Raw genomic sequence first — 27,826 nt, forward strand, 5'->3', positions numbered from 1 at the left:
CTGAAGTCAGTTGTGTAATCTCCTTTTCTGGCTCTCCAACAGACTACAGAGCAGATGCTTAGGTGGGCTGAGGCCATGTTTTCTAGAGCTGTGAGCAAGATTCGGAAGACCTTACTCAACCTTTACAGTTTCTCAGCCAGGTAACTGGTGTTATTTTGCAGGATCCCTGCTGCCGGGTAGTGTTCTAAAAGAATACGTGCATAGCTACATCAACTTGTGCTCTGAGGGTCACGGAAAAACACCGAGGGTTGCTTGGGAACATGGCATCACAGTTCAATGTATTTTTGTTGCCTACCAGAACAGGCTGCATTTCAAAAGAAGCTACCTAGCAGCAAACAGGACAGCAATAACTGTGATAACTGGCCTTATAAGGCATGGTGTATTGCACGTCTTAGCCGTTGTATATCTTTGTTTTGCCATTCTAACCAGACTACAGTTCTTATGAATATTTCACTTCCACATTTCTAATAATAAAGCAACTGCATCTCATCAGTTTAGTGGATAAGGGCACACGCTGTTTTGTTTGTATTCTACAGGAACTGTTCAGTAGCAGTGAAACTGCCAGTACTTCCTAAAGCAGACCGCTCCCTGGATCTGGCAAATATTACTAATTATCTCATTGAAGAAAAGCTAATGAGGCCTCTACAAGACCTCTACAATACCAACATTATGGCAGAGTATTATAGATTCAAACGGAGGATGATGGAGAGTCCATTTGAATGTAAGCCCTGTCAAACTGCTGCTTTGTTTTGTTACTGGGTCTATTTCCACTTAGTTCTAAATTTTACAAATTGTATTTGGAATAGTGGTTTACATAGACATGATCACTAATTAATAACTTTCCAATAAACTTTACTTACAGTCTTTCTTGTAAAACAATAATTGTATCTGTATCAACATTTTGGGTTAAGTTGACATGCAATAAATACTCCTTTACTTAATATTAATGAAGGTTTTGCAACTCTGCACTTCCTACTGTTGCAACTGGAAATCAGCAGGTGTAATTTATCTGTCTTATCTATACGCTTTTGCAAGTTGATAATATGGTTCAATGCCAGTCACACCTGTTGGCCCTGGGTCTTGCCATGGAGGTTTTGTTCATACTTTTAAACTGGTGACATCGCTTCTATTGCCTCTAGGATGAAAAAGCTCAGCCTTACCAAAACTTCAGAGACAGCATTACCTGAAAAAGCACTGCTAAATGCTAAAAGACTGCATTAACAGTCCTTACTGTCCCTTGTACATAATGGCTTTTCCAGAAAAAGACGGTTTTAAAGGCTTCCTCCCAGTAGGCAGGCACAATGGAGGGCACTGAATGTAGGTCCTAGTGACCAAATCATCTGAGTGATACATCAGCAGTGTTTCCTGGACTGCAACTCTGCTTGATGCTCTGGTTTGGCAGGGTATTTTTGGAGACAGTTAATATTCTTGCTATTTTCTGCATAGGAATGTATAAAGTTTATATGGAAAGGGGGGAGCCTTACAAATACGAATATCGAGTAGCATGACTATAGATCACATTGAGCTTTGAATCCTAATTCATGTTTCTCAAAGTTTTAGGACATTCAGGTGGATTTGTAATGAAAAAGAAACTATTAGATTGTTTCCTTTCTGGAGAAATTTTTATTGCAAGCAACTTGCAACTAATTAAAATGTAACAATAGCTTGAGAGATTATTTTAAGAGCATACCAGCTAGAAGCTCTTTGTGTTGCGGTATGCAAGTAGTAGCACAGCACTTTCTGCTCTGTGCAAATATCACTGATGTTTCTTCTGAAATATCGTTCTCTAGATCATGCTATGTTAATGGGGACCAAGCATCTTATGACTTTTGATGGAAAAATTTATGATTTGGCATCAAAGTGCAGTGTACTTCTTGCCAAGGATTTTCTTCGCAATACTTTCACTGTAATACTAAATGAGGAAGTTAACAACTCAAGATCACTGTATGTGGAGATGAACCAGATGGTAATCAGTATCTACCCAAGACTGAAGGTAGGAAGGGAAAGTCAAACATTCTTCTTTTGCAGCCCAGAAATTATCTTTAACCAACTAATCAAATATTAATGCTCAAAACATAGATCAGAACAGCTCTCATATAACTGCTAGAAAGTAACCACTTTTTAATCAGGAAATAACTCTCCAAAACAAAACCAGTTTTAACTCAAGGGCTGCCTCTTTACTCTCTGGGTACTTAAAATAAGAGAGGCTTAACGAACTTTTCAGCTTTCCTCTTACGTGGTCTGAGAATGGCAGTTAGAAAGGCCTGGAGAATGAACTGGGCCCGTAGCCACAGTATACGTGGGAGGCCTTGTGCTTTCCCATGCTTTCAGAAGTTTAACACAACCCTATTCTTAATCTTGAACTCTGGGCTGAGCAAAGTTGACCCCATCCCACCTACAAACCCAGCCCGAGCTTGCCTGCCATTGAACTTTCATTGTGACATATTTGAAATTGCATTTTCATTTTAAAACAGATATCCCAGATGTATAACTTTTCCTTTATGGAAGAGAACTGCCAAGTACTGGACCCAGCCCTTGGAAAGAATACCACTAATTCAAGGAGCGAAACTAACAAAATAGAAGTGTCTAATCATATGGGAGTTTCTGTCTCTTGTGACTTTCAGTATGACCTCTGTACTGTCACTCTGGCTGGGTGGCACCATGGTGAGTATCAATCATACAGCTTGTGCCAACCGTTAGTCATTTTTTTCTGTATCTCCAATTGATTGTCACCTGTAGTAGTAGTATGTGGGTTGTCTTTCACTTGCTTTTCTGCTCTTCATTTACACACACCCTGGAAATGCCCCTGGGCATTCCCAGTTATTGCCAAATAAAGCACGGCATGTACCATTCCAGTAAGAAGAGCACGTGTTTACTGAGGCTACTATCTACTGTTTCAATGCAATAAAGAGATAGAAATATGGGGTAGATGTAATGCAGTCAGCCCAACCCCACACCCTGTCTGAGAATCATTGCTCTAGAGCAGGCTTATCTTGTCAAACCTGCAAGAGCGTGAAAGAGGGAGGCCTAAAAGCTTCCAGGGTTTTTGGTATACCTGGAATACATTTCCCACACTATTCTAAAACTCAGGCCCCTGAAATTAGCAAAGAATGGATAAAATGCCTTTATCTGATCAGGAGAAGTAAATGAACAGCTAACAAATGACATGGCAAGGGAGACTAAGAAAAATCCATAATGGATGCCTGGGCATACTTTCCCTGTTCAGCATTACAGCTGAGCTCTACTGTACAAACTGATCAGAGCCCAGAGACAGCTCCTAAAATTTTCCTGTGTCTACTTGTGACAACTACTACTTTACTCCATTTCCATTTCATACCAGGTATTTCAGCTGGGCTCTTTGGTACCAATGATAATGAAGCTGGAAATGAATGGATCCTTCCTAATCGTTCCTTCACTGACAACATGCAAGAGTTCACACAGAGCTGGCAGGTGACGAGCTGAAGGGCTTTTTTCTATGCAGATTGCCAGCGGTGCTGGCGCACAAAGGGCAATATGTGACATACTGGTTTGGCTTAGATGAACTAAAGCTAGATGGTGAAAACAGCAGCATACTGTATATGATTTGTTTTCCTGTGTTTAACCAGGAAAAAGGTTGCACATATTTGCGAAAAAACATACAAGAATTCCCAGTGTTGAGCATTTTTGGCCTAAGTGGTAGGGTAAAACATGGAGGCTGCTTTGCTATTAGATGAAAGTGATGTTAGAACCAAGTATCTTTAATGTCTTCCTACTTAGAATACCTCTTTCTGGAATGCAGAGCTGGGTGCTGGTTGGTCTGGGACAAATCTGTATCTTCATCAGTAAGGCCAGTTTGTACCAGGAAGTCTTCCCTCTTTAAGTTTTCTTTGTAGCTGTTATAGCTGGGTACATTAAGCCTCTTATGGTTCTTTTTGTTCTTCCTGCTTTTCATCTTATTAAGGAATAAAACTTTAGAAACCAGTAACTAGTAAAGTTGCTCTCCATGCCCATGCCACTAAGTGCTGAGACTTTTTTGGACAGTTAGCTCCTACTGATTCAATTATTAACTTGCATGAAAGGACTTCCTATAACTATCTTAAATAAAGGTTGCAACTCTTTTACTCTTATACCAGTAATGGTATACCTCTTTGCTTCAAAGAGGCTTAACCTTCATTCATGTAAGTTATCTTCAGCTGAAAATAATCTAAATACAGGTGTACTCAGGAACATGCAGGTGTACACAGCCATTTGTGAATGCAACTGACCAAAAAGTAGCGTTACTGTGCTCTCAAGCCATGTTGACAGGATCCTCTCAATGCCTTCAAGCCTAATTTGAGACTCTATTACAAAAAAAATAATAATAAAAAAAGAACCAACGCTAATACTACTAAGATTCTGTGACTTCCTTTTACCTTCTCTCACCAGAAGATGCCCAAGTTCTGGGCACAGAAATGGTGCTATTTTCAGCTTTATTTCTGTACATTACTTTAAAAAAGAGGATTGCTTCCAGTATCTGTTACTTTTCCGTACTGTTGGAGAGGTATGAGTTTGCAGCCTGTGTTTATGTTAATAATGGGGCGGGATCATGACATGACTGACTATAGGTGTAATTTTTTTAATTGCTACCACTATTAACATGTAATATATTCATAATGCAAAACTACCCAGAGATGTTGAACTAAAAATAATAATCAATTAGAAGTAATACCTAAGAAACTTACTGTCATAAACAAGCTGGGAAGTCATGTATGTCCTTCCTTAAGTGGCTGATGGCATAATGGCTGTGCTTACACTATTGATTTTTACAGTTTATTTCTAGGCCATTACGTCTTTGTAGTGCTTTATACCACCAAGAAAAATTTATGGATTACTCTAGCTCAACTCTGTGCTGTTTGCAGTCATATCCCTTTCAGAAAAAAGTAATAAAAAGACGTGACTTGCCAATAATGTACTGTTGTCATACATCACTGAAGCCGTGGCCAGAAAAACAGATGGGCCAAGTCAGGAGTTCATGCAAAGTCTTAGAAACTTTTCTAAAGCAGTAGGCAGAGATGATGCAGTGGAAATACCCAGTTCAAAGAGACAGTGTATTCAGCTGGGCTGATAAAATGGAGCTTGCAAAAAATCCTTCCTGACCAGAAGTTTTAGCACAACTAAACACACTACAGAAAGTGAAAACATCATCAGGTTAAATCTGGCCAGGTATCAAAGCCTGAAATAAAAGCAGTCAGTCACTCTGCTTGCTGGAGTCACCTCACATCAAGCTATAAATGCAGACTGGCAACTCATGACCAGGAGCTTTATTCCAAGCCTTTGTCATACACTGACCTTGCAAAAAAAAGTCAGTGAAGTTCTAGTGTTGCAAGACCAGCTGCTGTGTACAAAGTGCAGAGGTTAATAAGGAGACTGAAAATGTCTGACTCCTGTAGGATGAGGGTTATATGAGAGATGAAACTGGCAGTCAATTTTTTTTAGTAATTCAAATAAATTGAGTTTACACTTGATTAAAGAACTTCTGACCTCAAAAAGATTTGCCAGGAAATTACTGCTTTAAAAAAACAGTAAGTTGCTGATCCGAGAGACAGCACTAAAACCACTGTTCAGTCAAAACAAATCCTAAGAAACTTTAGCAAATGCTGCTCCATCATCAGCTTTTGGCTGGTCTGCTAAGGGACCTTACCTGAACCATATACAACAAAAATCCATTCACATTTCATTGTCCAAAAATGCTTGTAACTGTAGGGACCTCCAGTTTGGTGGGATTTTTTTTATTTATTTTTTTTTTTAAAGCTGCCTTGTTTATTACCTACAAATAACCCAGCTATGGGTTTGGATATGAAGGGGTTTTTTCTCCAACAAAAAGATCTAGTAAAAGCACAACTCTGATCTGTCATCTATAATAAAAGTTAAGACAACTAGCCAACGGCTTACTGTGTGAGCAACCACCCACCAAAATCCTTCAGTGAATAACAAAATCAATAGAAAAAGGAAACAATGTCTGTAATCTGTAATATTTATGAGACACATATTTTTGTTTATGACGTGTGCAAGGTACTTCTCAGTATTAATGAACAATAAATGTTAATCAGAGCAGTGTACCGAGCTGCCTGTATCTTCCTTCAAACCATCTCACACTGGAAATTTGAAGAATTCATACTACACTGATGTTTAAATAAAAAAAAACAAACCAACCAATCAACCAAACAAAAAAAACCCACCCAACTTGAGTAAATCTGTTTTCCCAGGTGAACAAGTGCAGTCTCGTACAGAAGACAGTGAAGCCCTGTCCAGTTACAGCCAAGCAAAAAGTCTGTAAAGTGTTTTTTGAAGAATCACGTTCACTTCTTAGGAACTGCTTCAAAGTTGTAAGTATAACTGCAGCCACCAAAGGACTATCTGAATAGCCAAATGTCACGCTTCAAAGGCGTACACATAATTGTTGCAAGGATAGTTTAGTTGTGGATACCTTTAGAAGTAATCAGGCCAATCCAGACAGGAAAAAAAAAAAGTGTTATATCACCATAAATATAAATGAAGGGCTTCCTTAACTGACGTCCACAAAATTGTGGCACGACTTAAATCACTCTTTAGCGTACAGGCCTACAATTTGGAAATACGAACAAACGCCTCAACATTAGGAAGGGAATAAAGGTTTGTGAATGGTCCTAACAAGGGTGTGGGATGGGTGGGGGGACACACAAATCCAACTTCCTTTTCAGTTCACCTGCAGGTGTATTACCAGACTGCTGTCTCCAGAAGAGATGTGTGCCTGCACCCTGCACACCACTCCTCTGAACAATCCCCTTTGTGTTAAAGGTGGACCCCGCACCATTCTACAGCATGTGTACGTACGACACCTGTGAATCACAGGAGGTGAAGGCTGCCTGCAGTCTAGCAGCAGCTTTTGTTCACTTGTGCAACCGAAATTTTGTCCCTGTGGAAATTCCTCCTCAGTGGTAAGTTTTGTTTTCTCTTCCTCCTGAATGTTCTGACTGCATTGCTCCAGTACTTGCATGTCCCTTATGCAAGAGCACGAGAAAATAAAACTAATGAATCTGATATGGGCATGAGCAAAAATGATCCTGTTCCTGGAGTTATTCTTCTTACTTCTTGTCTATCTCACCCTTTGTGCTGTTCACTCAGAAGCACACCATAACCCATCCAATTCACACTCTCTAATGGCTTTCATCTCTCCTCCTGATTTGCTACACAGGAGGTGGCAGACTGGTACTTGCAGAATATGGTGTGATTGTCCCTAGGGGTTCCACTTCGCAGATACTGTTTTTGTTTAAATAGCTCTTTTTGTCTGAATAACGCATTTGGATTTGTCTTAACAGTAATACATATCATATAGGCATACCAAACATACTCAGTGATCTATTTTGTACTCTTCAGTCTTTTAATGAAAGCGATCTTCTTTAAACTAAACCTAGAATTTCAAGATTATCAATACTTGTATTTTAATGCAGCTGTCATCCAGATAGCTGTCTTCCAGGAATCTGTTTAAAAATGCAAAGAAAGCTGAAAAGCCTGAAAAGGGCAGTAGTGCTGGCTTGAAATTTTTGGCACTACAATCCTTACCCATTTCTGTTGTTACTGCGCAAATTAGTTATGGATCCTCACATTTCTTGGTGAGGGTGCACACACTGCTGCATTGCACATTGCTGCAGAAGCTAGATTAGGACACTTACTGCTCTAAAGGAGACTGGAGTCGTGTTCTGCTAACTGTATCTGTACCACTTGGTAAGCGCAGAATTTTACAGAATTCTTCCTGTGTAAAATAAAAAACCTGTGTAAGCCTGCAGCCCCCAAATACTTGTTAGTAATAAAATTTAGTCCTGTTATTTATTTCTTCAGTTACTTCATTATTACTACAGAGTTACTGCAGTTACCACAGTTCAACTATACAGTTGCCACTTCCAGTATGCATTATCTTACTCCAGTCCAACTTCGCTATTTTGCAATAGAAGTACCTAAAGAACAAACGGCTGGCTGTGCCGGAGACCTCTAATAATCTGAAAAACCTTACCTTTTAAGGATGATAGCAGCTGTATATTTAGACATTTTCTGTATTATGTATATTCACTAATTTGCACTACACATCTTTTCTACAGGTTTTCTTATTAAACTCCATCTCCATTGGATATACTGTGTACAGTACCTTCTCTGAACTATGATATTTATTTACTAAAAATTGCTACATAAATAATGATATATAAACAATGGTAACTTGTACAACTGGAGTAATATTGTTGACCAGTCACATATCGCTGCTGTAAGAGAAATTACCAAGAACATCCCTGAAACTTATTCTTTATTTACCTGCATTGTTATTCCTTAGTTTAGAAAAAAAAATAGAGAAACCTTCTCTGAAGTTTGCTGTATGCTTGTATCTTTTCACTAAATGAGAACATTAAAGGAAACACACATACAGATTATTGTCATACTAATTACTGATACACTTGTCCAAGTAATAGCAATGAAAACATGTATTCTAAGTAAATGACGGAATCACTCAGAAGAGCCAATTAGGCTTTAGTTTGAAACTAAGCACTTGGGTTTACCCTCCTAACTTTAAGCTCCATGCTTTGCTAAGGCTTAGCAACGTGAAAACCGGGTGGGTTTCTTCATCTATGCAATGAAGTGTTATTTGTTTGTGTTTGTAAACTCATTACCCCTTCAAAGAGTAATTTGGTGACTACAAACATATCTGTGGCACAATTAAAAAACATATTTACAACTATTTGCTGAACTCTCACCCACTAAGGAAGGGAATAACTTATCTTTGTAGATGATTGTGTTAGCCACAAAATAAAAACCTAGAAAAAGAACACTCAATATACAGGTAAGTGCTTCACATGCATACGCTCCCATATGCAGTAATAATGCCATGTGTCACTACCTGCCTCATGTATTATGTTCACCCAGTGCATAAGCAGTAGATGGCCATGAAATTTCTGGGTAGTATCTTGTAGGCAGTAAGTGGTTTTAGCTCCTACCAGTTTATATAAACTCTTCAACCTATAAATATGAAAGACAAATTTTGTTAAATCTGAGCCTGAATATTCACTTGAAAACAGAATTTTAGAACAGCTCAGTAGCCAAAAGATTGAAGTCAGCTAGTGCTGCTAGTTTACATTATCCCATTTCTGAGGAAAGGGATTGGAATTACAGTGGATCACAAGCTCAGTTAACAACAATAACATGCTATTAAAGCATGCTATTAAACAAGCAAAATATACCAGGGATGTACACATGAATAAACATTTAAGACATGAAATAATTCTTCTCTATTCAGCTTATTATATGCATCCAGTTTTGGACACCATAGTTAAGTTATGAACCAGTTGAGAAAAGTCCAGGGGTGTCTCTGTGGGGAAAAAAGTTGAGGGGCTGAGGAAATATATGAGTTAAGTCTTTAAACATGTAAACACACTAAAGAGAAGAAAGTGTAACAGACAAAATTGCGGTAAGGGAGAATTAGGTTTGATACTGTGAAAGAGCTTGTAATGGCCAGGCTAGTCACGAATCGTAACCTATAGCCATCTAAGGTCATGAGACCAAAAGATAAAATTTCAGTCAGTAATAGCTACCTTTGCACTACTTCCTAGATATTCATTCTTGTCAAGGATCTTCCATTGGATAGCTGACCTAGCCAGATCCAATAAAGTAGTAATGCTGCTCTTTGCCTCCTAAACGTGAATTTATCATAAAACATGCAGAAAGAACATTATTTCTTTGTTTCAGTTTCATGTATCTAAGATAAAACTGTATCTAAAATGCTAGAATACTTTTCCTCACAGATTTTGATAATGTCATAAATATATTTGATGTTGTATCTCCCTTCATAGATTTATTGTAATTCAGCATAATAGCTTGTATTACATGTCAGTTGTTACTTTCAATCCTTTAAGTACTTGCTATCCACTTAACTGGAACTTATCCCTTCTTCATTTCAGCTTGAGCCAGTTCTGAATGGCAGACACCAGCCGTGAGGATGGCAGAACCCTTTCAGCACCCAAAAGAAACAGCTATTTTAGGTAGACAAGCTAGAAGCAATAGTAGGGAGGAACAATGACAGTGTGAATGAATTAGTGTTAGGATTAAAAATATAATGAAGCATATAGTATAAAAGGAAAGCTTTTCACCCAGAAACACCTGAAGGTAAGAGGAATGATTTCAGTACAGTGACAAGAAACTATAATCAACCAGACATAGAGGTATCAGTTACTTTAAAAAAAAATAAAATTCTCCTATTCAGTGGCAAAATTGCCTCTTCACAAGCCTTGAACCATAGCACAAATACATTTAAAACATGATAAAAGGTCTTTTCCAGCTCAGATTAGTACAAGCAGCCTCCTTTGTGAAAGCAGCATATCAGCTTTGAACCTTTACAGAGATGCTGACTTCTTTTCTTCTCCGGAACTGACACTCAGCTGTTCAGTAAATTCTGGAGAAAGTGACCTTTTCCCAGGGAAGTGCCCCAACACGCAAGAGGGCTATGATAGAAGGAAGATGTTTAAGCAACTGAAAGCATTTAATAATTTTCTCATTTTTATGCTGGTTGATTTCTCCCTTACTAATGTGTACTTTGTTAGATGAGAACCAGCCATCTTGGTATCTGTTCACCAGTTTCATGATCTCCCCATGTGTCTTTAGAACCCCTTTCTCAGAAATCACTTTACATTTTAGGAAAAGGTGACTGATACCTGTCCTATTCATAAAGTAGTCTTAAGGTGTTATTGTAAGTCTATTGATTAAAAAAAAATGCATTACATTTCTCCACAGTACCAGGAATGCAATTATTCCTTAATAAAAGGTAACACTGCAAAATCCTTCAGATGTCTTTGCATAATATGCAAACATTGAAATAATGGTGCTCTAAACTATGAAATAATGTTAATAAACATTTGACTTCCTTATTTTTATGTGGGAGTATATTTTTACTGATCATTCATAAGAATAAAGTCGTACTGATCTTAAGAGTTGGAACTGGCTGGGTTTAAATGGCTCCTATAGTTGTTCATAGAGACAAAAAGAGCAGCTGGCCTCAGGCATATGTGTATGCTGCTTTAGCCAACGCGCTCTTTCTGAACATTTACACTGTGGTTTTATACAAATTCTAACTAAAACATAATTCTCACACTAGTCAGGAAAAAATCCTACAATTGTTAGGATTCCCACAAGCATGAAATGCTGCTATACAAAATGGTAGAAATAAAGTCTTCCCGTGTAAGAAGTTTATACCTGCTTACTTACAGAGGTGTTTTATAATGAAGCCAGAGTTGTATGAAATAGTTCTGAAAGTTAAAGAAAATTTATATCAGTTATTGATTTAAAAAATTGCATGATCGTCTCCCCAGTCACTTAATATGTGCTAAGCATGCCATACAGTTTTGAAAAAATACTGAGGTGACAGTTGAAAGAACAAAGTAGAATGTCAGCAAGTAGAGCAAAGGATTCAGAAGACACACGTTACTTTTCAGCTAATTGCAGCGCAGTTAGGGAGACAGACATACAGAAGAGAGTTTAACTATATGCTAACTGTAGACAGCACCACTGAGATGGACACATACACTGGGTCTCCTAGACGCTGCATATACTATACCACAGATGATAAAAAAGCCATTTGAACAGCCACATTTTAAACCACCAACCATTGTACTCAGCACATCGAGAGATGTCTCTGAGCTGTTCCCAGGTTAAGGAAATGCACAATTTGTGTCTAGATACTCATTAGAGAGGCAAGACCTCAAACAGGCCCTCCAAAGCACACCTGAAGCCCATGAAGTTCAGCAGGAGCTGGGGTCAGCATGGGCACGGGTTGCTGCTCACAGGCATGGCTCAGTGACCAGCAGGAGGAGCCAGCACCCAGGTCCCTGGCTCCGGTGGTCTAAGGGTTGTCCCCACACTCAGCTGACCACATCAGCAGTAAATATTGCATCAGACCAGTAACAGCAGTCTGTATAACTTTTATACAGAAACCATTTATACAGAACAGGACTACCAGAATAATGATCTGGGGGACATATAAGGAAAGAAAAAAAAACCAAGCCCCACCATTTTTCAATACCTTGTTCATAATTTGAGTCTGGCAGTGATTCATAGCTTTCACAAATAAAGTCAGGTCTCCAATTTTTGTACTGGCAGCTATGCCTTTCCTGTGTGCCACACTGACTACTGGTGGTAGTGGAAAGGCAATCTCTTTTTCATGCCTGTTCATAAAATAACTCACAACAAACATGCAGAGTTTGTCACAGGTCAAGACGTTCTTCAAATGAACTTTGTAAAACCTTTAAGGACCCAAGCAGCTTCCCTGCCTGCAGACACATTCCTCCAGGCAAGTGTGCCAAGACACGGCAATGACTCAGTGCAAAAAGCATCCCTCAAGCCAACTAAAATATGTTGGTGATTCCTTACGGATGTGATCCTCCAGGAATGATCCCCTTGGCAGGATTTGATTGAATAATTTCTCAGGTCGAGCCTTCAGTTTCAGTATTTCAAAACTGGCAGTTTTTCTCTGCACTACCCCTAGCTTTATCAGGACTGCACTGGTAGTATACAACTACTGATAATACCACACATTTTAGAACACCTTGACTGAAGCAATCTGAAATGTTTATGCTTCAGATGAAGGTAATGCTGTACACAAACTATGTCGTACTATGGAAAATGCACGAAATACATTGAATAGCTCATGGGTCTACAAGTCACACAATATAAATGGCTCTGATGTTACCTCCCAGCTCGCTGGAGACCAGGAACTTCTGCATCTGTAAACTCATGCTGATCAGCGCAGTCTGAACACACCCACCCACACCCAGCTGTCCTTGCAGGAGCGTGGAGACCTTAAGTCATTCTTCCAAGTGTGAGTATTTTTAGTGCCTACAATTCACGTTCAACGTGCCCTTTATAGAGGTCATATACAGAAACTCCAGATCTGCAAAGTCCAGGCATTTATGCATACCATGCAAACTCTTACGCCCCAGAACTTAGTAGCAAAATTGAGGTTTTGAGGATCTATCATAGGCTGAGAAAGTTTGAGATACACAGGGCCTCATATTTCTACCAGCTGAGTTCTCCAGATACTGGTATGTGCGCTGAGATAAATCCAGATTTGTTCCAGTTATGACCAAGCTAACAGAGTGCACAGAAGCCTCCCTGCAATCTACAGCTATTCTCCTGCCCTTTTCAAGGTCCAAATACCAAGCATTCTTAGAACAAGAGCCCAGCTTTGACCTCCCTGTCCACAAGATGAGTCTAGAGAAGCCCCTCACCCTGTAACTTTTCAGTCACATGCTCTGCTGTACAACAAAGTCAAACAAACCCACATTCTACTGTGGAACTGCAGACACGAGTCAAAATGTGGAAAAGGGAGAATTCCCACTACCCAGTGGAGCCCCACAGTGCTGAACTTGCAGAGCTGTGCTGAGCTGCCCCAGGAGTGAGCCTGGGAAAACGAGAGATGAGGCACTTCAGCCCAACCCTTAAACCTAGGTGGTACAGAAGCCACCAACAGTCATAAGCAGCACCAGCCACTCATTAGGTAAAGTACAGCTAAACTCCAAGCCAAAGCAATCACTAGAAGTATTCTGTTTAGAAGCTTGACGTTCAACTTCGCTAAAGGCGTCTTTTGCTTTGAGTTCCCAGGAAAGCACTTTTTAATGTAAACTGTCATAAAAGCATCCATTCTTGGCTTTAAATCCCTTAAAAATTACAGTTTTATGAATGTAATTGCAGGTCTTTCTGAAGCACTACTTCACTTCAGCAGCAGATCTCCTTCCAATCAACATTTATAGATTTGTACTGATCAAGTATGGGAAACTTGCAGGGGGTAGGGGTGGGGGGCATGGAACTAGAGTTTATGTCTGGCTTTTCAGTGAGTTCAAGTGTACTGTACAGAGCCAGAGACATACTGTAATACCCTAAATCAAGCAATGAAGAGATCTAGATCTTATTATGCTTGGAATTGACTGTTAGCAAGTTGAGCAAAGAAACCCCAGATGCTTTGACTCATGAGCCTCTGGATGGGAAAGAGGCAAAGAAATCCTCTACAAATCCAATCCAGCCCTACGTAAATACAATCCAATCCTATATAAACACAACTTTTCAGACGCATTCAGTGAATATGCATCACTGCCGCATGGATTAATAGTAGTTTCACTCCTAATAGCCACTACGTTGTGCACCCGCCACTACGTGTGACAGGAGCCACAAGCCATTCTTAATTCTGCCATAAATTTACTGACACTAGCAAGGATGCAGCAGACCTTCTAGCTCATTACTTGCAGGGGTTTACTGCCTAGTTAAAAAGCATCGCAAGGTGAACTTACTTGGAATGAGCTTCAGGTTCGTGGCATAAAAAACATTCAGAGAGAAAAGTTATCTATCGCTAGATAAAAACAGTTGCCAGGCCAATATGCTGACCATGCAGATCATTTCCAAAAGGCTATAGCATTCCACAAGTGGATTTTTTCCCAGCATTAAAAATAATAAATAAACACAGACTGCCAAAATCCTGAATGTGTTTGTGTTTTGGCATTTCATGAGCAGGGTCTCAGAACACAGGATGTCAATTATACATCTGCCTCTGATGTGGTCTGGTTTGGAATACTAAACGCAAGGCTGGAATTATACTCTGAAATCCAGTCCTTAATCTGTAATGATCTCATTTAAAGATCTACTTAAAAGACAGTATTTAATTTCCATATACTTTGAAAACATAATCCCACAATTTTAAAATTTAGTTACCGCCACTTGATTCTTGTCTTACATTGTACAGAGTCTCTCCCCTTCCTATATGCATTCCTAATTAACTTAACCGTATTGCTGGACAATATAGTCCCAAACTACAAAGCCATACCATGCAGATAATGCAATGTTTTCTTTAGGACTCAAATTCTTCTTAGACAAGAGGGGAAATAAGATTAGTAATAGTTCTGCTTTCCAAAGATTTTTTGATTTCATAGTTTGTTGTTTTTTTTTTCCCAGGAGGAGCAAAGAAACATAAAAATAAAATCTACGTAAGAATGACTTAACTAAAAATAGCATACATTGGAAGAAGAAAGGAAACCTTCAAAGAGAAAAATGCACTTAAGCACAGCAAGCTTGCTTCATGAGGTGGTAAAAGTATTTGCATCTTGAACCTGGACAGCCTATTCCAAGGAATCCTGCATTGCATCTTTTCAGTTAATTTCACTTCAGTGGAACACATAGAATATTACTGTACCACTTTCAGTATTTCAGAAACACAGAAACCAGAGAGGTATTTAAGTACAAGACTCTGCTTACAGTTAGAAAGAAACATCAGTCTTACAAGTAGAGCTTACTGACATGGTTATTACTGAAAGAGAAAACACAGGCAAAGATGTTATTTCCAACCACAATATAAATGGACTGAAACACATTTTGCCTTCATTCCACGTATCGAGTTCACCCTGGTGACACGAGTTCTGTGCAGCTCTTGCTGCCAAGAATACACTGCTATAGGAATGACTATCTAAACACATGATCCTAGAAACAGCGACTAACATATGTAGAAACATGTAGTATTCTTGATAGCGTAGACATGTTACTCAGAAAGCATCAAATAAGTGTTTCTCAAATACATTGGTATAAAAGGAGACTGTAAAAGAGAACATTGTGATTATTATCAGCTATGCACAGATCCCTCCACTTAACTCTGAGCCTGACTTCTCTCTTCGGTTTACTCCAAGAGTGACTGGTGGTCATTTGAAGCCACAAATACACAGAATGGCCCAATGCTCTGCACCAAAATAAAAAAAAAAAAGTATATTTCCAATTATTTTACACAGAAGAAAAAGTATCTAGGGGATGATTCTGTGCAAATCCTCCACTTCAAGGCTCCACATATTCTTATGCACAGGGTTTTCAGAAAGATCTGTCACCTTTATTGCTCGAAGAACAGGCTCAGGACTGCAGGACCGCACCACACCCATCACCATCACATACTTCCCTGAAAAAACAAACAAACATGAAATTTAATTAACCCTTGTATTTTCATTTTATTCGTCATTCAGAAAGCCAGCCGAGTAGTTAAACAGTTTGAATTAAAGCTGCCAGGACTTCCAAGAAGTATCAATGAATTACAATTGCATAGCACTAAATTTCAGAAAAAGGCTTCATTATCCATACAACTATTTTTAAAGTAGATTTTAATAGATTTTCACATACATTAAGAGTCAAAATTAGTACACAATTCCTCCTTCTGCCATACAAGTAGAGGGAGGACAAGTCAGAGACCGACGATTAAGCAATGTGGCTCTTTTGTACCACAATTCCTGCAACACTGCAGTTCAGCACTTCTCCAGTTGTCCTCTCTGCAGCACCCCAGATTGATTATACATTTCCTGTAACTGTAGAGAACTGAGAACAGGCCCTATCCTTACTGGAACTCATATGGGAAGGCTGCATAAGTCTTTGTAATGACTGCCACAAACACACGCCCCTGCTGCAGCACACGCTGCTCCTTGTGTGACTGCTACAGCAGCACAGCTGTTTCAGGATGCCTCGTCTATGAGTGATGGTGCATATGAAAGCATGCCCCCTCTACAACTGCGCAAGCTCAGCATGCCCCCCGACACATACTTGACACAGAGGCAAGACCCGTTCTTAACATCCCATGCAGCCAGCGGGGATGCAGGCCTGCAAGAGTCTCCTGCCTTCAGGCAACGGGAGCATGCAGCACCGCTACATTCGTGGGCACGAGATGATGCCTCGCGCGCACGTGCCCAGGGGAGCCGCGTGCCACGGCCCACGCTGCGGGCGAGAGCGCGCTCGGCCGCCCGCACTCCCCCGCACCCCGGGAGCGCGCCGTGCACCCACGGCCGCAGCACGGCCGCAGGGGCTGTGCGCGGGACCCTGCGTGTGGCCACCCCACCCCGTGTGCCTGTCCCGCCCGGGAGCGACGCCTGCCGCGGGCCCCTGCGGCCGGAGGGGGGGCTACCCGACGGGCGCCAGCACGGAATCTGCGGAATTACTTTAAAATAAATATGGGGAGAAAAAGCGCCCCGCAACACGCGGGGGGAGCCCCCACCCCCGGGGGCCACTCAATGCCCGCCCCCCCACCGGCCGGTACCTGCGCTGAGGCAGGGCCGCCCTTTGGGAACCTCCTCCACCCCCAGCACGGTGAAGGTGCCGCTGCCGTCCTGCAGCCGGGCCGAGCCGCCGCGCCCGCCGCCCCGCTCCACCTCCAGCACGGTGCCCTGCATCCAGACGGCCCGCAGGCTCAGCGGCGCCCGGCCCGCCTCCGCCCGGGACAGCTGCCATGTCCCGCTGGCGCCCCGCACCGCCCCCCGCAGCTGGGCGGCCAGCACCTTCACCGGCGGCCCCGGCGCGGGCCCAGCCATGCTGTCGCGCCGGGAAGCGCCCGGCTAGGGCGGGCCTGAGGCGGCTGAGGGGACGCCAGTGCCCGCGGCGCGCAGCCGCTGAGGCAGGGAAAGGGCGGGAAGCGGCGCGCGGCCCGACCCGCCCCGGCGGTGGGCGTTCGCGGCGCCTCGGCGGCCACTTGAGGGGTCGGGCGCCGCGGCGCCGCCATCGGGCATGGGACGGGGGAAGGCGGAGATCAGCCTCAGAGCTCGGCGGTAAGCCTCGGGTCGCGGAGGCAACGGCAGGCGACCGGCTGTGTCACTTTAAAATAAAGATTGGTAGTCGCAGCCTGCTTGTTTGTGCGCGGTGTTGAGCGGTGCTCCGCGCCGCTTTGCTTCACTGTCACATAAAGAGCGGCTTTCACAGTGACTCTGCGGCCCGTCACCGCCGCTCTGTCAGCGATAAACCACTCACCTGATGAGGCAGCACAACCGCCCTGTTCCCCAGAACTGGAGGCGCCACCTCCCACAACCAGCCCATCCGGTGCCGAGTTTTCTGTGTTAAAGGCAAAAAGGACTTACATGGATAATAACGTAGTTGGCAGAGGCGTGCTATTTTTGATGCCAGTTGCAAACGAGAAGTTACTCCCAAGTGGTTTATCTGCTCCCTACAAGCCACCCATGCACAGCTGCTCCACTGGCTGTAATTTGTGACTTGGACAAAAAAAGTGCGATTCACCAGCCAGCCCTGGGCTAGCACCTCCCCTCCACCACCAATGATAATTTAAGAGCCTCTCCGGAGTTTTAGACTAGCTGGTTGTCATTTCACCCGAATTCAATCCAGGATTGACTTCTTTATGTGCAAAAACTACTGTAAGATCTGATTCAATGGTTTAGTTTGAGCAGAAAATACATCTTGCTGTGTCTCAATTTCATCACCCTGCACACTGGCTTCTGCTCTTTGCCCCCATCCCAGGGTTACCCTAGTGTAAGACTCGCCTACACCTCCTTCCAGGCTGTTGGAGCCATCCCAGATATTTTCCCAAAGTATTTCTTCACTACTTAGCAAGAAATGATCATTTAATGTTTACTGTTTAGTTGATGAAGATCCTCCAGTTCTGTGAGAAAAAAGAAAATGCACATGCTGTTTTTCTCAGGGATGCTTTCCGGATATCTTTTTATTGTATATACTTACGTGGAAATCTGGATCATAATGCACTGAAAATATAGACAGCTTCAAGCTGGGAGACTTAGTAATTCCAAGGCCTTTAGGAATTTATTTGCTGTCTGTTTATATTATAGAAGGGCTATTTTGCTTTGCTGCAATCTGAAATCTTTGCTATGTTGTGGTTTCCTTTGGGTGGGTGGGTTGACATTTAATTTAGAAAATAAGCCAAGAAATAAGCTAATGGAAAAACAGGAGAACAAAACAAAGAAAAAGAAAAGAATCAGGAAAATGAAGTGAACGGATTCCTCAATTTCACAAGTGTTGTGTTACCTATAAAAGTTCAAAATGGGTGAAAATAACATAGAGAACTGACACCCCTGCAATCATTCTTCTTTAAAGCATGTTTTGTTCCCCATTAAAATAGCCAGTTACTTTATTTTAAAAATCCAGTTTTGTTCTGGGTAGCAAAATACATCAAAAGAGCTTTTTTTTCTACTCACCCATCATGTTATGAATTATTTATTCAGCATACCTTTTTTTCCCAGAGATATTTTCTGTTTAGAGACATTCTGTAAATGGGACTTTGTTCCTTTTATAGTGTAAGGAAGCAGTTAACTTTGTTACCATTTACAGTAAGAATAAAAGGTAATATTGGTAATAACAATAAAAACACTGACATCTAAGCACAATACAGAATCATGTAATCTGGCAATCAAATCATATGGCTTACAGGAATAGAAAGACATTATATGGTTACTGTATATGAATGCAAAATTTGAGCGAGGCTCACAGGAGAAGAATATTTGTAATTTATGCCCCTAAACTGCAGTCGCTTGACAGCATCAATATTTAGTTCCACATAAATAAGGTAACTGTGCCAAATATTGATAAAAGTATTGTATTCCTATTTGTTACAGTATAATAGGAGGGTCTAATGCTTATTAAGCCATTAAATCCATAGATGAAGGCAAGACCCCTACAAGAGTATAATCTGCTAGAGAGACTAAAGGTCCCTTTTAAAAGATTTTCCTTGAAGAAACTGTGTTAATGAGAAGGGCAGAAGCACTGGTGATCTGCACCAAGAAATGGATTTGTTTTCCTAAACCAGAAAATCCTTATCTTTCAGTAAAAAGCAGTTATACTGAACTATTTGCAAAGGTCTTATTGAAGACCTGGCTCAGCTCAGCATGGAGACATGTTCTGCAGCTGCAGGAAAAATGCCTGATGCCTCAACAGGCTGTTTTGCTGGAGATGATCCCACACCGATCATCCTCTAATTTAAGGGTAGCAGAGGAATCTCAGCACACATTTGGAAAAGGCAACAAGTTGGTGGCTGACAGGCTGTAAATTACACTGGATTAAACTTGAGCACATCTTCTGAGAGCACACTGGGTGAAACAGTTTTGGTTTGCATGGATTAAAAAGAGGGAATCAATCATCTTCTGCCTGCTACAACATGTGCCTTTCTACAAAGCAGTCTTCAAGGACATTATTCCTCACGTGGACATGCACATGACATGCTGTCACAGTATGGGTAAGAAAAGGTCAGACTACACATAGATAAAATAGTCCAGAGGTAGCAGCAGCCAGGTCTCCCTCAATTACTCTAGCACTGTTTTGTTGATATGGTGTCAAGAGAACTTAGAAAAGAATTTAACCCTAGATCTCCATGAAAAGAGATTTCCAAAGAAGCAGCAACTTGAAATTTTCTGTCCAGCTCATACATTTTTACATTCTCACTGACGGTACTACTTAAAATGGAAGCAATTCTCTGCTCCCCTAATTTTGGTAAAAGGCTGGTATTACACAATCAGAAAAATCCTTCTCTGCCTTGGCCAGAAATTCTGATATTTTACAGACTTTCATCCTACACAAGAGTTTTAAAACAGATCCCTCTCCCAGCCCATTAGTTAATGTGTACAGAAAAGCTTCTTTGGTTTTATCGCTGTTTCTCTTTTGTAGTACTGAGAAGTCACTAACCAGACTTCAAAAAAAGTAATGGTTTGGTTTAAATTTTTTTTGAATCCAAGTAATCAAGATTATTTTTTGCATATATATTTTAGTATTTTTTACTTTTTTTTTCAAAACAGGGCCACTTGGAAGGTCCACAGATGAATGGAAAAAAAGTCATGAAGCGTGGAGCTGATAAATACATGGATCATAATGGTAATGTCAGAATGGCCCACAAATGTCCATAAAACAGACACTATAGAAAAACTTGTCAGCAGCAGCCCAGAAGCTCAAATGATTTGAGTGTGATGGGGACAGGCCCACGGCAGCTCTCCATCTACTCTGTTCTGCAACATGCTGACAGGTGCTGCTCTGTGTTAGCATCTCTTGCAGACAGTGGATTGCCAACGATCACAGAGTAAACTGCAAAGTGATATGATTGTCTTTTATGTACTCCTTCGGTAAAAGGAAGAAGCTACAGGAGCTAAGTGTAACAGAAGCAGGATAAGAAAGCAATACTTACTAAAAATGCATTACTCCATAAGTGGGAAGAGGGTTCTGAGACAAACTGTCTTCCTTTCCCTGGTATTCATATGGAACTTCACTGAAGGACAACTTTTAGCACAGACAAGAACTGCCAAGTTTCACCCTTAAGAGATCTATCCTAGTTTACACCTATTTCCTTATACTGCACACAGAACTATATGAAACAATCCCAAGAATATAAAATTCAATTTTTTCCTGATGTTTGGTTTGTACTGCATAAAAGATGCAATGTAGACATGCTGACATGCTGGATGAAGTCTGGAAAAACATCCTCATCCTTCAGGTTTTTTTTTCTTAGTCTACCTCATTATCACTGAATTTAATTAATTATTTGAAAATAATGGCTCAATGGGTGGAAATTAATGGGTTGAAAGTCAGTCATATTTGCATCCCTAACTTGAACTTCTGCTGATTGTAATTTATGCTTTGGGACTGATCCGTCTGGCATATGGATGCTAAGCTATATTCAACCAGCAATTTCAAAAGACCTGGAGCCAGGCGAGTAATCTGCTGAAAGAGGAAAACTCCAGGGGCAACTTGCCAAAGTTTTAGTTAGCAGGTATCTCAGAATAAGTCACGTTTTAGAAGTGACTTGGCAGGTAAATGTGAGCGACAGACATCATAATGCTATTATGAACAACAACAAGTCTGGCCTCTCCCACAGGGTTGTCAAAACTGCATGGCAGTCACTCTAACATGAACTAACTTCTGTGGCAAATGCTATCAAGTAAAGCATCAGCAAGGCACCCTCTCACGCTTTTTTTCTTAGGAACCTAGTACAGCTGCTGTACATTGCATGTTAGCATATGCTTAGTGGAATCAGTAGAGGATTGTGGCAAGAGTCGTCCTGCAGCTGCCAGGAGTTGACAGCTGCACCCAGTCTGTGGCAGAAGAAAAACAGCATCTGGCTCAGGCACCTCCTCAGAGAGGGTGGAAACCTTAGCGTGTACAGCCAGCCTTAACGTGAGAAATTATTTCATTGCTGTCACCAGCATGCAAACTTAACCAGTTCCTGCCACTCACCACACATCCCTACTGATGGTAGCCTACAGACTATGAAAACAGTGCAATGCTCTTCGGCTTAGCTGACTCATTTCATTTCCAAAGAATATTTAGAGGAAATGCTTAGAGAGCTCCAGTTGCATTCTGCAGAAGTGGGTGTCACCTGTTTATTTTTTCCATGCTATAAATATGCTGGTATGTAACTGAAATAAATCAGCATTCTATGGAATAGGACCATAACATGATGAAAGAAAAAAAAAAAAGGAATTAATCATAGTCTTTACTAGTATTGCTTGCTGCTCTAGAAACAGTCTGTAAATCTGGGTTCAAGATGAGCTTATTCAAATTCCTATACCAAGAAAAAAAGAACACTTTTTAAAGAGGAAATATGAATGGCATCCAAAGCATTAGATCTTTGTCCTGACTGAAGTGAAGCCAGTAGCTAGGAGACTTCAGTCGTTCAGCCTTTCTGACTTCATTTCACTTCACAAAAGAACTGGATGTTTAGGAAAAGGTTAACAGGACTGGTGACCCCCTATAACTAGCGTAAGGGAATACAGACCACGGTGTCCTCCCTTGACAGCTGCTGGCTTTGCATAGGTATACTCTGATTAGCATCATCAGCATTCAGTTCATCCAGTGGAGTGAGAGCAGACTAATCTTCCTAAAGAAAATTAATCAGAAGAGCGGGATTTTATTTTCAAAAACTTAAAATCTGAGATGTCAAATATTAGAAGTATACATAGAGGCCAGTAAGGCTGAGAAGTTACAGCCATTCCAGAGCAAGCACTGGTAGAGTTCTGCAATATTCAAGGTCTGCTCAAAGATTCATGAAATAGATTTCTGGTGCTTAATAGGGAGAGACTTCTACTGATAGTCAAATTTTCAAGCAGGCAAGATCTTTCTCAGGTTCAATCAAAGAGGCAATCTCTCCCTACGAGCCTTATCTTGTTTAAACAGAAAACATCACAGCTACACCATCACCAATCAAGGTAATTTGAAATGAATAAAATGTTAGAGCAGGATTAAAAGGAGTTCAAAGTTTTAATATGACTCAGGAATTTTATATCAGTCTTACACTTGGCACACACCAGCATTCATTCAGGAAAAACCTTTTGGAAGTTTAAGATTAACATCAAGCTACTTGAAGAGGAAAGTTTGAGGTGAGCCTCCAAGAGTTGATAGGGAGCCAGAGAGGAGAAAGCCCACATCTCTGTTGCTGTGTGAGGGAGTATTTTGCAGAGCCTTCAGGAGACAGAGATTTGATAGCAGGTTTGGTGGCAGCTCACACAGCCAAGCAGATCAGTCAGTTGTTTTCTAGTTGCTGAAAACTTGTGTGAAAAGTGAATACTCCTCACTATTCCCTATGCTTTAGCCAATATTTTTTATTTGTATTCCCATGGACTATCACCTAAGACACAGATGTGGTGACTGTCCTTAACTAACCAAATTCTGCACTGAGATTAGAGAGTCTCCATGTAAAATGGCTGTATCTATTTTCTAAGAGGCTGTGACTAAAGCTTTGCCCATGTGATTGCTCGAGGATGCTTGACAAAAAGGAATCCTGCACTAGACACAGGGCACTAGCAGCACTGGTATCCTCTTTAGAAACTGCTTTTGAGCAACTGGTCTCCTGACTTACCTGGTGCTGGCAGCAATACTGGGATGAAGAGCAGAAATGGCCTTGAATGGTAAGAATGCCGCTAAGTGCTGGGTGGGAAGGTGCCGGTATTGGTACTTCAGAAAGCAAAAGCTACAATCATAGCTGAAGGAACAGCTGGCCTTGTGCTTCTCTCAGCAGGGAAGCAGAGCATGAATTCAGATCAAACAGCTGAATGACTGAAAAAGCAAAAATCATATGAAGAGAAAATCAACAGCAGTGAAACTTTTGTTTAAAGCTGCTCAAGAATAGCACTTACATGTTTTTATGTACTTACGTGGTCTGGGGCCTAAATAAGCTTGATTTTTCCATTTCTTATGTTATGGTGTGCATTTTGTAAAGCAAGGTTCAAAACCAGAAGTAGTTAGAAGCCTGGACTTAGAATGCATTTATTGCCATACCTCCTACAAATAGCAACTTGGTCCCCCAGCTGCTGGCATGAATGAATGAATGTTGGCATGTACAATAGCGTTAATTTTGGATGAAAGTCACATTAGTGTATTGACTATACAAGGCCTATTTATCTCTTAACAGGTCAAAGAGAAGATATAAAATGGTAAGTAAAATCACACAATTCTTCCTAAATCAGGACATTCAATGTACAATTGCTGAAATATGTTTTTGCATTCTTAGGCTTCTTTAATTTATGAAAAATAATCAAAAGACACAAGATTGCATGAGCCAACTGGGAGACATCTCCCCAGTTCAGCTTAGAAAGGCCTCTATGACTCACATGGAAATGACACATTTTAAAATATAATTTGACATTAAAATGTCACAAACTGTCTCCACCTCTTGATTTAAGTGACTTTAATCACAGGTTCTACATCTATACAGCACGTTAAAATAAACACTATATTGAAACTCTCTAATTAAGACCCACGACTTTCCACTAAGCCCAGAATATGCAGGGTCAAATATGAGTTTGATGGAATGAAGGTCAGACATTTGTTGCTGGCATTTGAAGTCTTGAACAACGACCACTGACAACTGATCTATGAGTACCTCATGGTACTCAGTTTCTATTAAGGTAAATATATCTACAGGTACTAAAAGATTTTCATCAGCTCATTCCAGTGAGACTCTAGACCTTGTGTTATGAACTAAACAGGAAAACAAAACAAACATACAAAGAAATTGTGAAATGAACCTACTTCAAAGGAAAATATTAAAATCACTTCTTCTGTACAGGTAACCCGACCTTTCTACTGAACCAATGGTTGTGATGAAGACTGCAGTGAGGCAACTATATAAATATTTATTTATCTGAATACACTTAAATAATTATTAATGAATTATATTAAAATATGTATTTCAATTTTTGTAGACGGCTAAAACGTACATAGTTGGGCAACACAATGGTTGTTTCTAATTGTAGCTCTATTGCCACAAAGGCTCTTCATTGCTACAAGGGACTGCTCTATGGCAGCCCTCGAAACTAAACAACAAAACTTGGACTTGAAGTTCAAATAAGGCCAAAAAGCGACTCTTCAGTGAGTCAAAAATACTGAAGCCAAAAGCTCAGCATGCTTTCAGCTTGTCATGAAAAGCAGCAATAAATGATAAATGCAAAACCAGTATGCCTTATTTTCAAAACCTGACGAGCCCACAAAACCAGACTTGCAGTAGTGCACTCTGTTGAAGAAGCCAACAGTGCTTGTTTATTCAAAATAGAAACTGTCAATATTTTAAGAGCTGACTAGGAGACATCAGTTCAGTGTAGATAGTGTCTAAGATTCATGCAAATGTCCCATAGCATAAAGTAGCTGGACAGAACAGGTATGACAGACAGTGTGTGCACATTTTTGCTTGCACCTTTAGAGTTTTGATGTTCCAAGCACTTAAATTCAAATAATTTCAAATTTTGTACAGGAGCATTTGAAGATCTGTAGGTCTGCTACATTTTAATTGCAACAGATATGAATTTCAGGCAACAGACACTTCAGAATGGAAAAGGACGGCACACAGCCTCAGATTTGCAAGGCAAAGTGCAAAGTTCGTCAGAGTACTCTGGCTGCCGGTTACAGCTTCATTTACGAGAAACTGTGCAGCGTGAAAGTGAAAGGTACAAAGTAGTTTCTTTTTTCGTATCTACACATCTCTCTAGTCTGACTATACATTACCTCGACTCTTTTAAAAGATAATACTGTGATTACTAACAAACAATCCTGACAGATGTGGGTTAGGTATTTTCATTTTCATTGTTTTCATTGATTTTAAGGCAGAGGGAGAATTGAATAGTTGAACCTACTGTTTGACAGACACCACTGATTTATTTGCATTCTGGTACCTGTGGCTCTTCCTTTGCTGGGAACTCAGTGGTGTTTCAGTCCACTGCACACCACAAGAGCCTCTAGCGCTCACCAGTGGAGCTAAGGAGTCTGAAGCACAGTCAGTATTGTGTTCACACTGTCATTTGATGCAATCCCTTTTACCCTAATTTCTGCCAAATCAAATACTAGGGTGAACATCTGGGCAATGGCAAAAATATTCTCTAGCCCCCTTTTTTTTCCTCCATCCAGTTTAGTTAACAGTGACTAACCACATTGATGAAGGAATTAATAGATTAGGGCAGACATTTTTCCAATGCAACTGTGCTGGCCCCAATCACTCCCCAGTTCCACTGCTCCGCCCTGCCTGGTAAAGTTAAGCATTCAGGTATATAGGTTAGATTCAGTATATATAACATGGGTAGAGTTCATAAAATACTTTGGCTAGCCCAGTTAAATTACGGTATATGCTACCTATAAAACCAGCACTACTCAGTATCAATCTACTGTTTCTTCTGACCTGGGCCCTGTTCTGAAAGGTACACAGTGCCTTCTGAGACATGCTACATACTTTAATCCTTCTTTGGTATCAGCCTGAGTAATGGTCATAAGCGACTTGCAAAATCAAGGCTGGAAGGAACAGTCCTTATTAAGGAAATCTCTAAAGTTCACAGTCACATGAGTGTTCTTTTAAAGAGTGCCACATTTTACTCAAAGCTGGCAGTATTCAGTGAATCTCCCTTTTGCTTGTGGCTATTTTCCCTTCTGTTTCTTACAAATGTCATTGTACTACCCTGGATTCTGGCTGGACTTGTGATTAGCTAGGGCAAACAGAAATTCCAGCCAAAGGAAACAGAACTGAAAGTAATTAGAGAATCTTTTTCATTCATCCTCTGATCTGTAAAATATATAGATGTGTTTCCTTCTAAAGGCTGCATTTCCCAGCTGTAAAACAATAAAGCTCCCTCCGCCAGTACTTCTGCGCTTTTCATCACACAGCTGTGGAGTGTTGCTAACTGATAACATTTGTAAAGAATGCTTGTAAAGTCATAAAAGAAGAAGTGTCATGAAGTTCTTAAGTCCTAAAATGGGGGGAAAGAGAAAGTTTAAGTTTCTGGTCTTGAGTTTGAAGCAGTTTGCATGTTTTGCAATGATCTCAAACTATAGTTTATGATCTGTAATCTTGCATTAAGCCCCATTAAATTCCTGGTATATGAGTAGGAAAGGGTGTACTGTTGCTTTGTTGTTTCATCAGTAAAGTTGCAGACAGATGCTTTAGGAGAAAAGCTTTTATCTTTCCTGGTAGCCATTTCTTGTGCAGGCACATACTAAAGAACAAGTTTCCATCATGGCTTTCATTTCGCTGGTTTTCAGTCACGGTTTTACATTATATGTAAATGTCTGAATATACAGCACCTCAACTTAATAGCTCTAAAGTTGTATCTTCATCTTGCAGCTCTGTATAAATGGGCAGACTGTGCATTTCAGAAGGTAAGAAATTAACAGGCTCTGCATGAAAAGGCCTCTGGAAAGTGGCAAGTCATATCCCGGGTCAGCCCTGGTCCTCCATTCCACTCAGGAAGGAGGGAGCTTCTGCCTCCTGCTCCCAGCTTTTACCAAGTGCTACAGCTTGGTTGGCCAGTTTGGCCGCTGCAAAAGCAGGTTAGCTCTGGTCATAGAAGCACAAGATTCTGTGAAGGTAGGATGAGATGTCTAGGCTGCAGGCCTAGAAAACTCTGAGGTTCATCTAAGCTTGGCCAAATGCCTCAGAAGGAAGGACTGCTCCCCCCTGGTTGCAGAGCTGTCTCTGATTACCCACCGCTTGGGACTGAAGTACTTCCTGCTTACTTTTTTTTTTATTCCTCTTTTCTTTCTTCAATGTGCACAGGCCCTGCAATAAAACTTCTCATTCAGAAGGAAAGGG

At 40.8% G+C, this 27,826-nt stretch overlaps 2 protein-coding genes and 1 long non-coding RNA gene across 10 annotated transcripts in view; 2 read left to right on the plus strand and 1 right to left on the minus strand.

The window, feature by feature from the left end:
• LOC135315238 (uncharacterized) overlaps positions 1-10,961 on the plus strand; it is a 110,304-nt gene extending 99,343 nt beyond the window's left edge. Inside the window, exons 66-73 of the mRNA XM_064462090.1 lie at positions 43-140; positions 537-721; positions 1,791-1,993; positions 2,475-2,664; positions 3,341-3,450; positions 6,225-6,344; positions 6,796-6,935; positions 9,939-10,961. Of these exons, the coding sequence (XP_064318160.1) occupies positions 43-140; positions 537-721; positions 1,791-1,993; positions 2,475-2,664; positions 3,341-3,450; positions 6,225-6,344; positions 6,796-6,935; positions 9,939-9,954 (1,062 nt within the window). The 3' untranslated portion in view covers positions 9,955-10,961. The remainder of the gene's footprint in view (positions 1-42; positions 141-536; positions 722-1,790; positions 1,994-2,474; positions 2,665-3,340; positions 3,451-6,224; positions 6,345-6,795; positions 6,936-9,938) is intronic.
• Positions 1-20,482, minus strand: part of RMI2 (RecQ mediated genome instability 2) — a 30,556-nt gene extending 10,074 nt beyond the window's left edge. For 3 of the 8 annotated variants that reach the window (XR_010374667.1, XR_010374665.1, XR_010374666.1), the window contains exons 1-2: positions 17,078-17,392; positions 15,661-15,955 (exon numbers count right to left, since the gene is read on the minus strand). Coding sequence is in view for 5 of the 8 variants with exons in the window: in XM_064461920.1 (XP_064317990.1) it covers positions 15,807-15,955; positions 17,078-17,348 (420 nt within the window). In the remaining 3 variants the exon portion in view is untranslated. Of the gene's footprint in view, positions 1-14,658; positions 15,956-17,077 lie in introns of those variants that run through there. The other 5 variants (XM_064461925.1, XM_064461923.1, XM_064461922.1 and 2 more) reach the window with 4 other exon arrangements.
• LOC135315217 (uncharacterized) lies at positions 17,269-27,336 on the plus strand. Its single transcript, XR_010374669.1, has 4 exons — positions 17,269-17,582; positions 20,565-20,640; positions 24,167-24,188; positions 24,824-27,336. It is a non-coding gene; the product is annotated as an uncharacterized LOC135315217 (long non-coding RNA).
• The last annotated feature ends 490 nt before the right edge of the window (positions 27,337-27,826 follow it).

This window comes from Phalacrocorax carbo, chromosome 10, assembly GCF_963921805.1.
Source record: "Phalacrocorax carbo chromosome 10, bPhaCar2.1, whole genome shotgun sequence".
NCBI classification, from domain to species: Eukaryota; Metazoa; Chordata; class Aves; order Suliformes; family Phalacrocoracidae; genus Phalacrocorax; species Phalacrocorax carbo.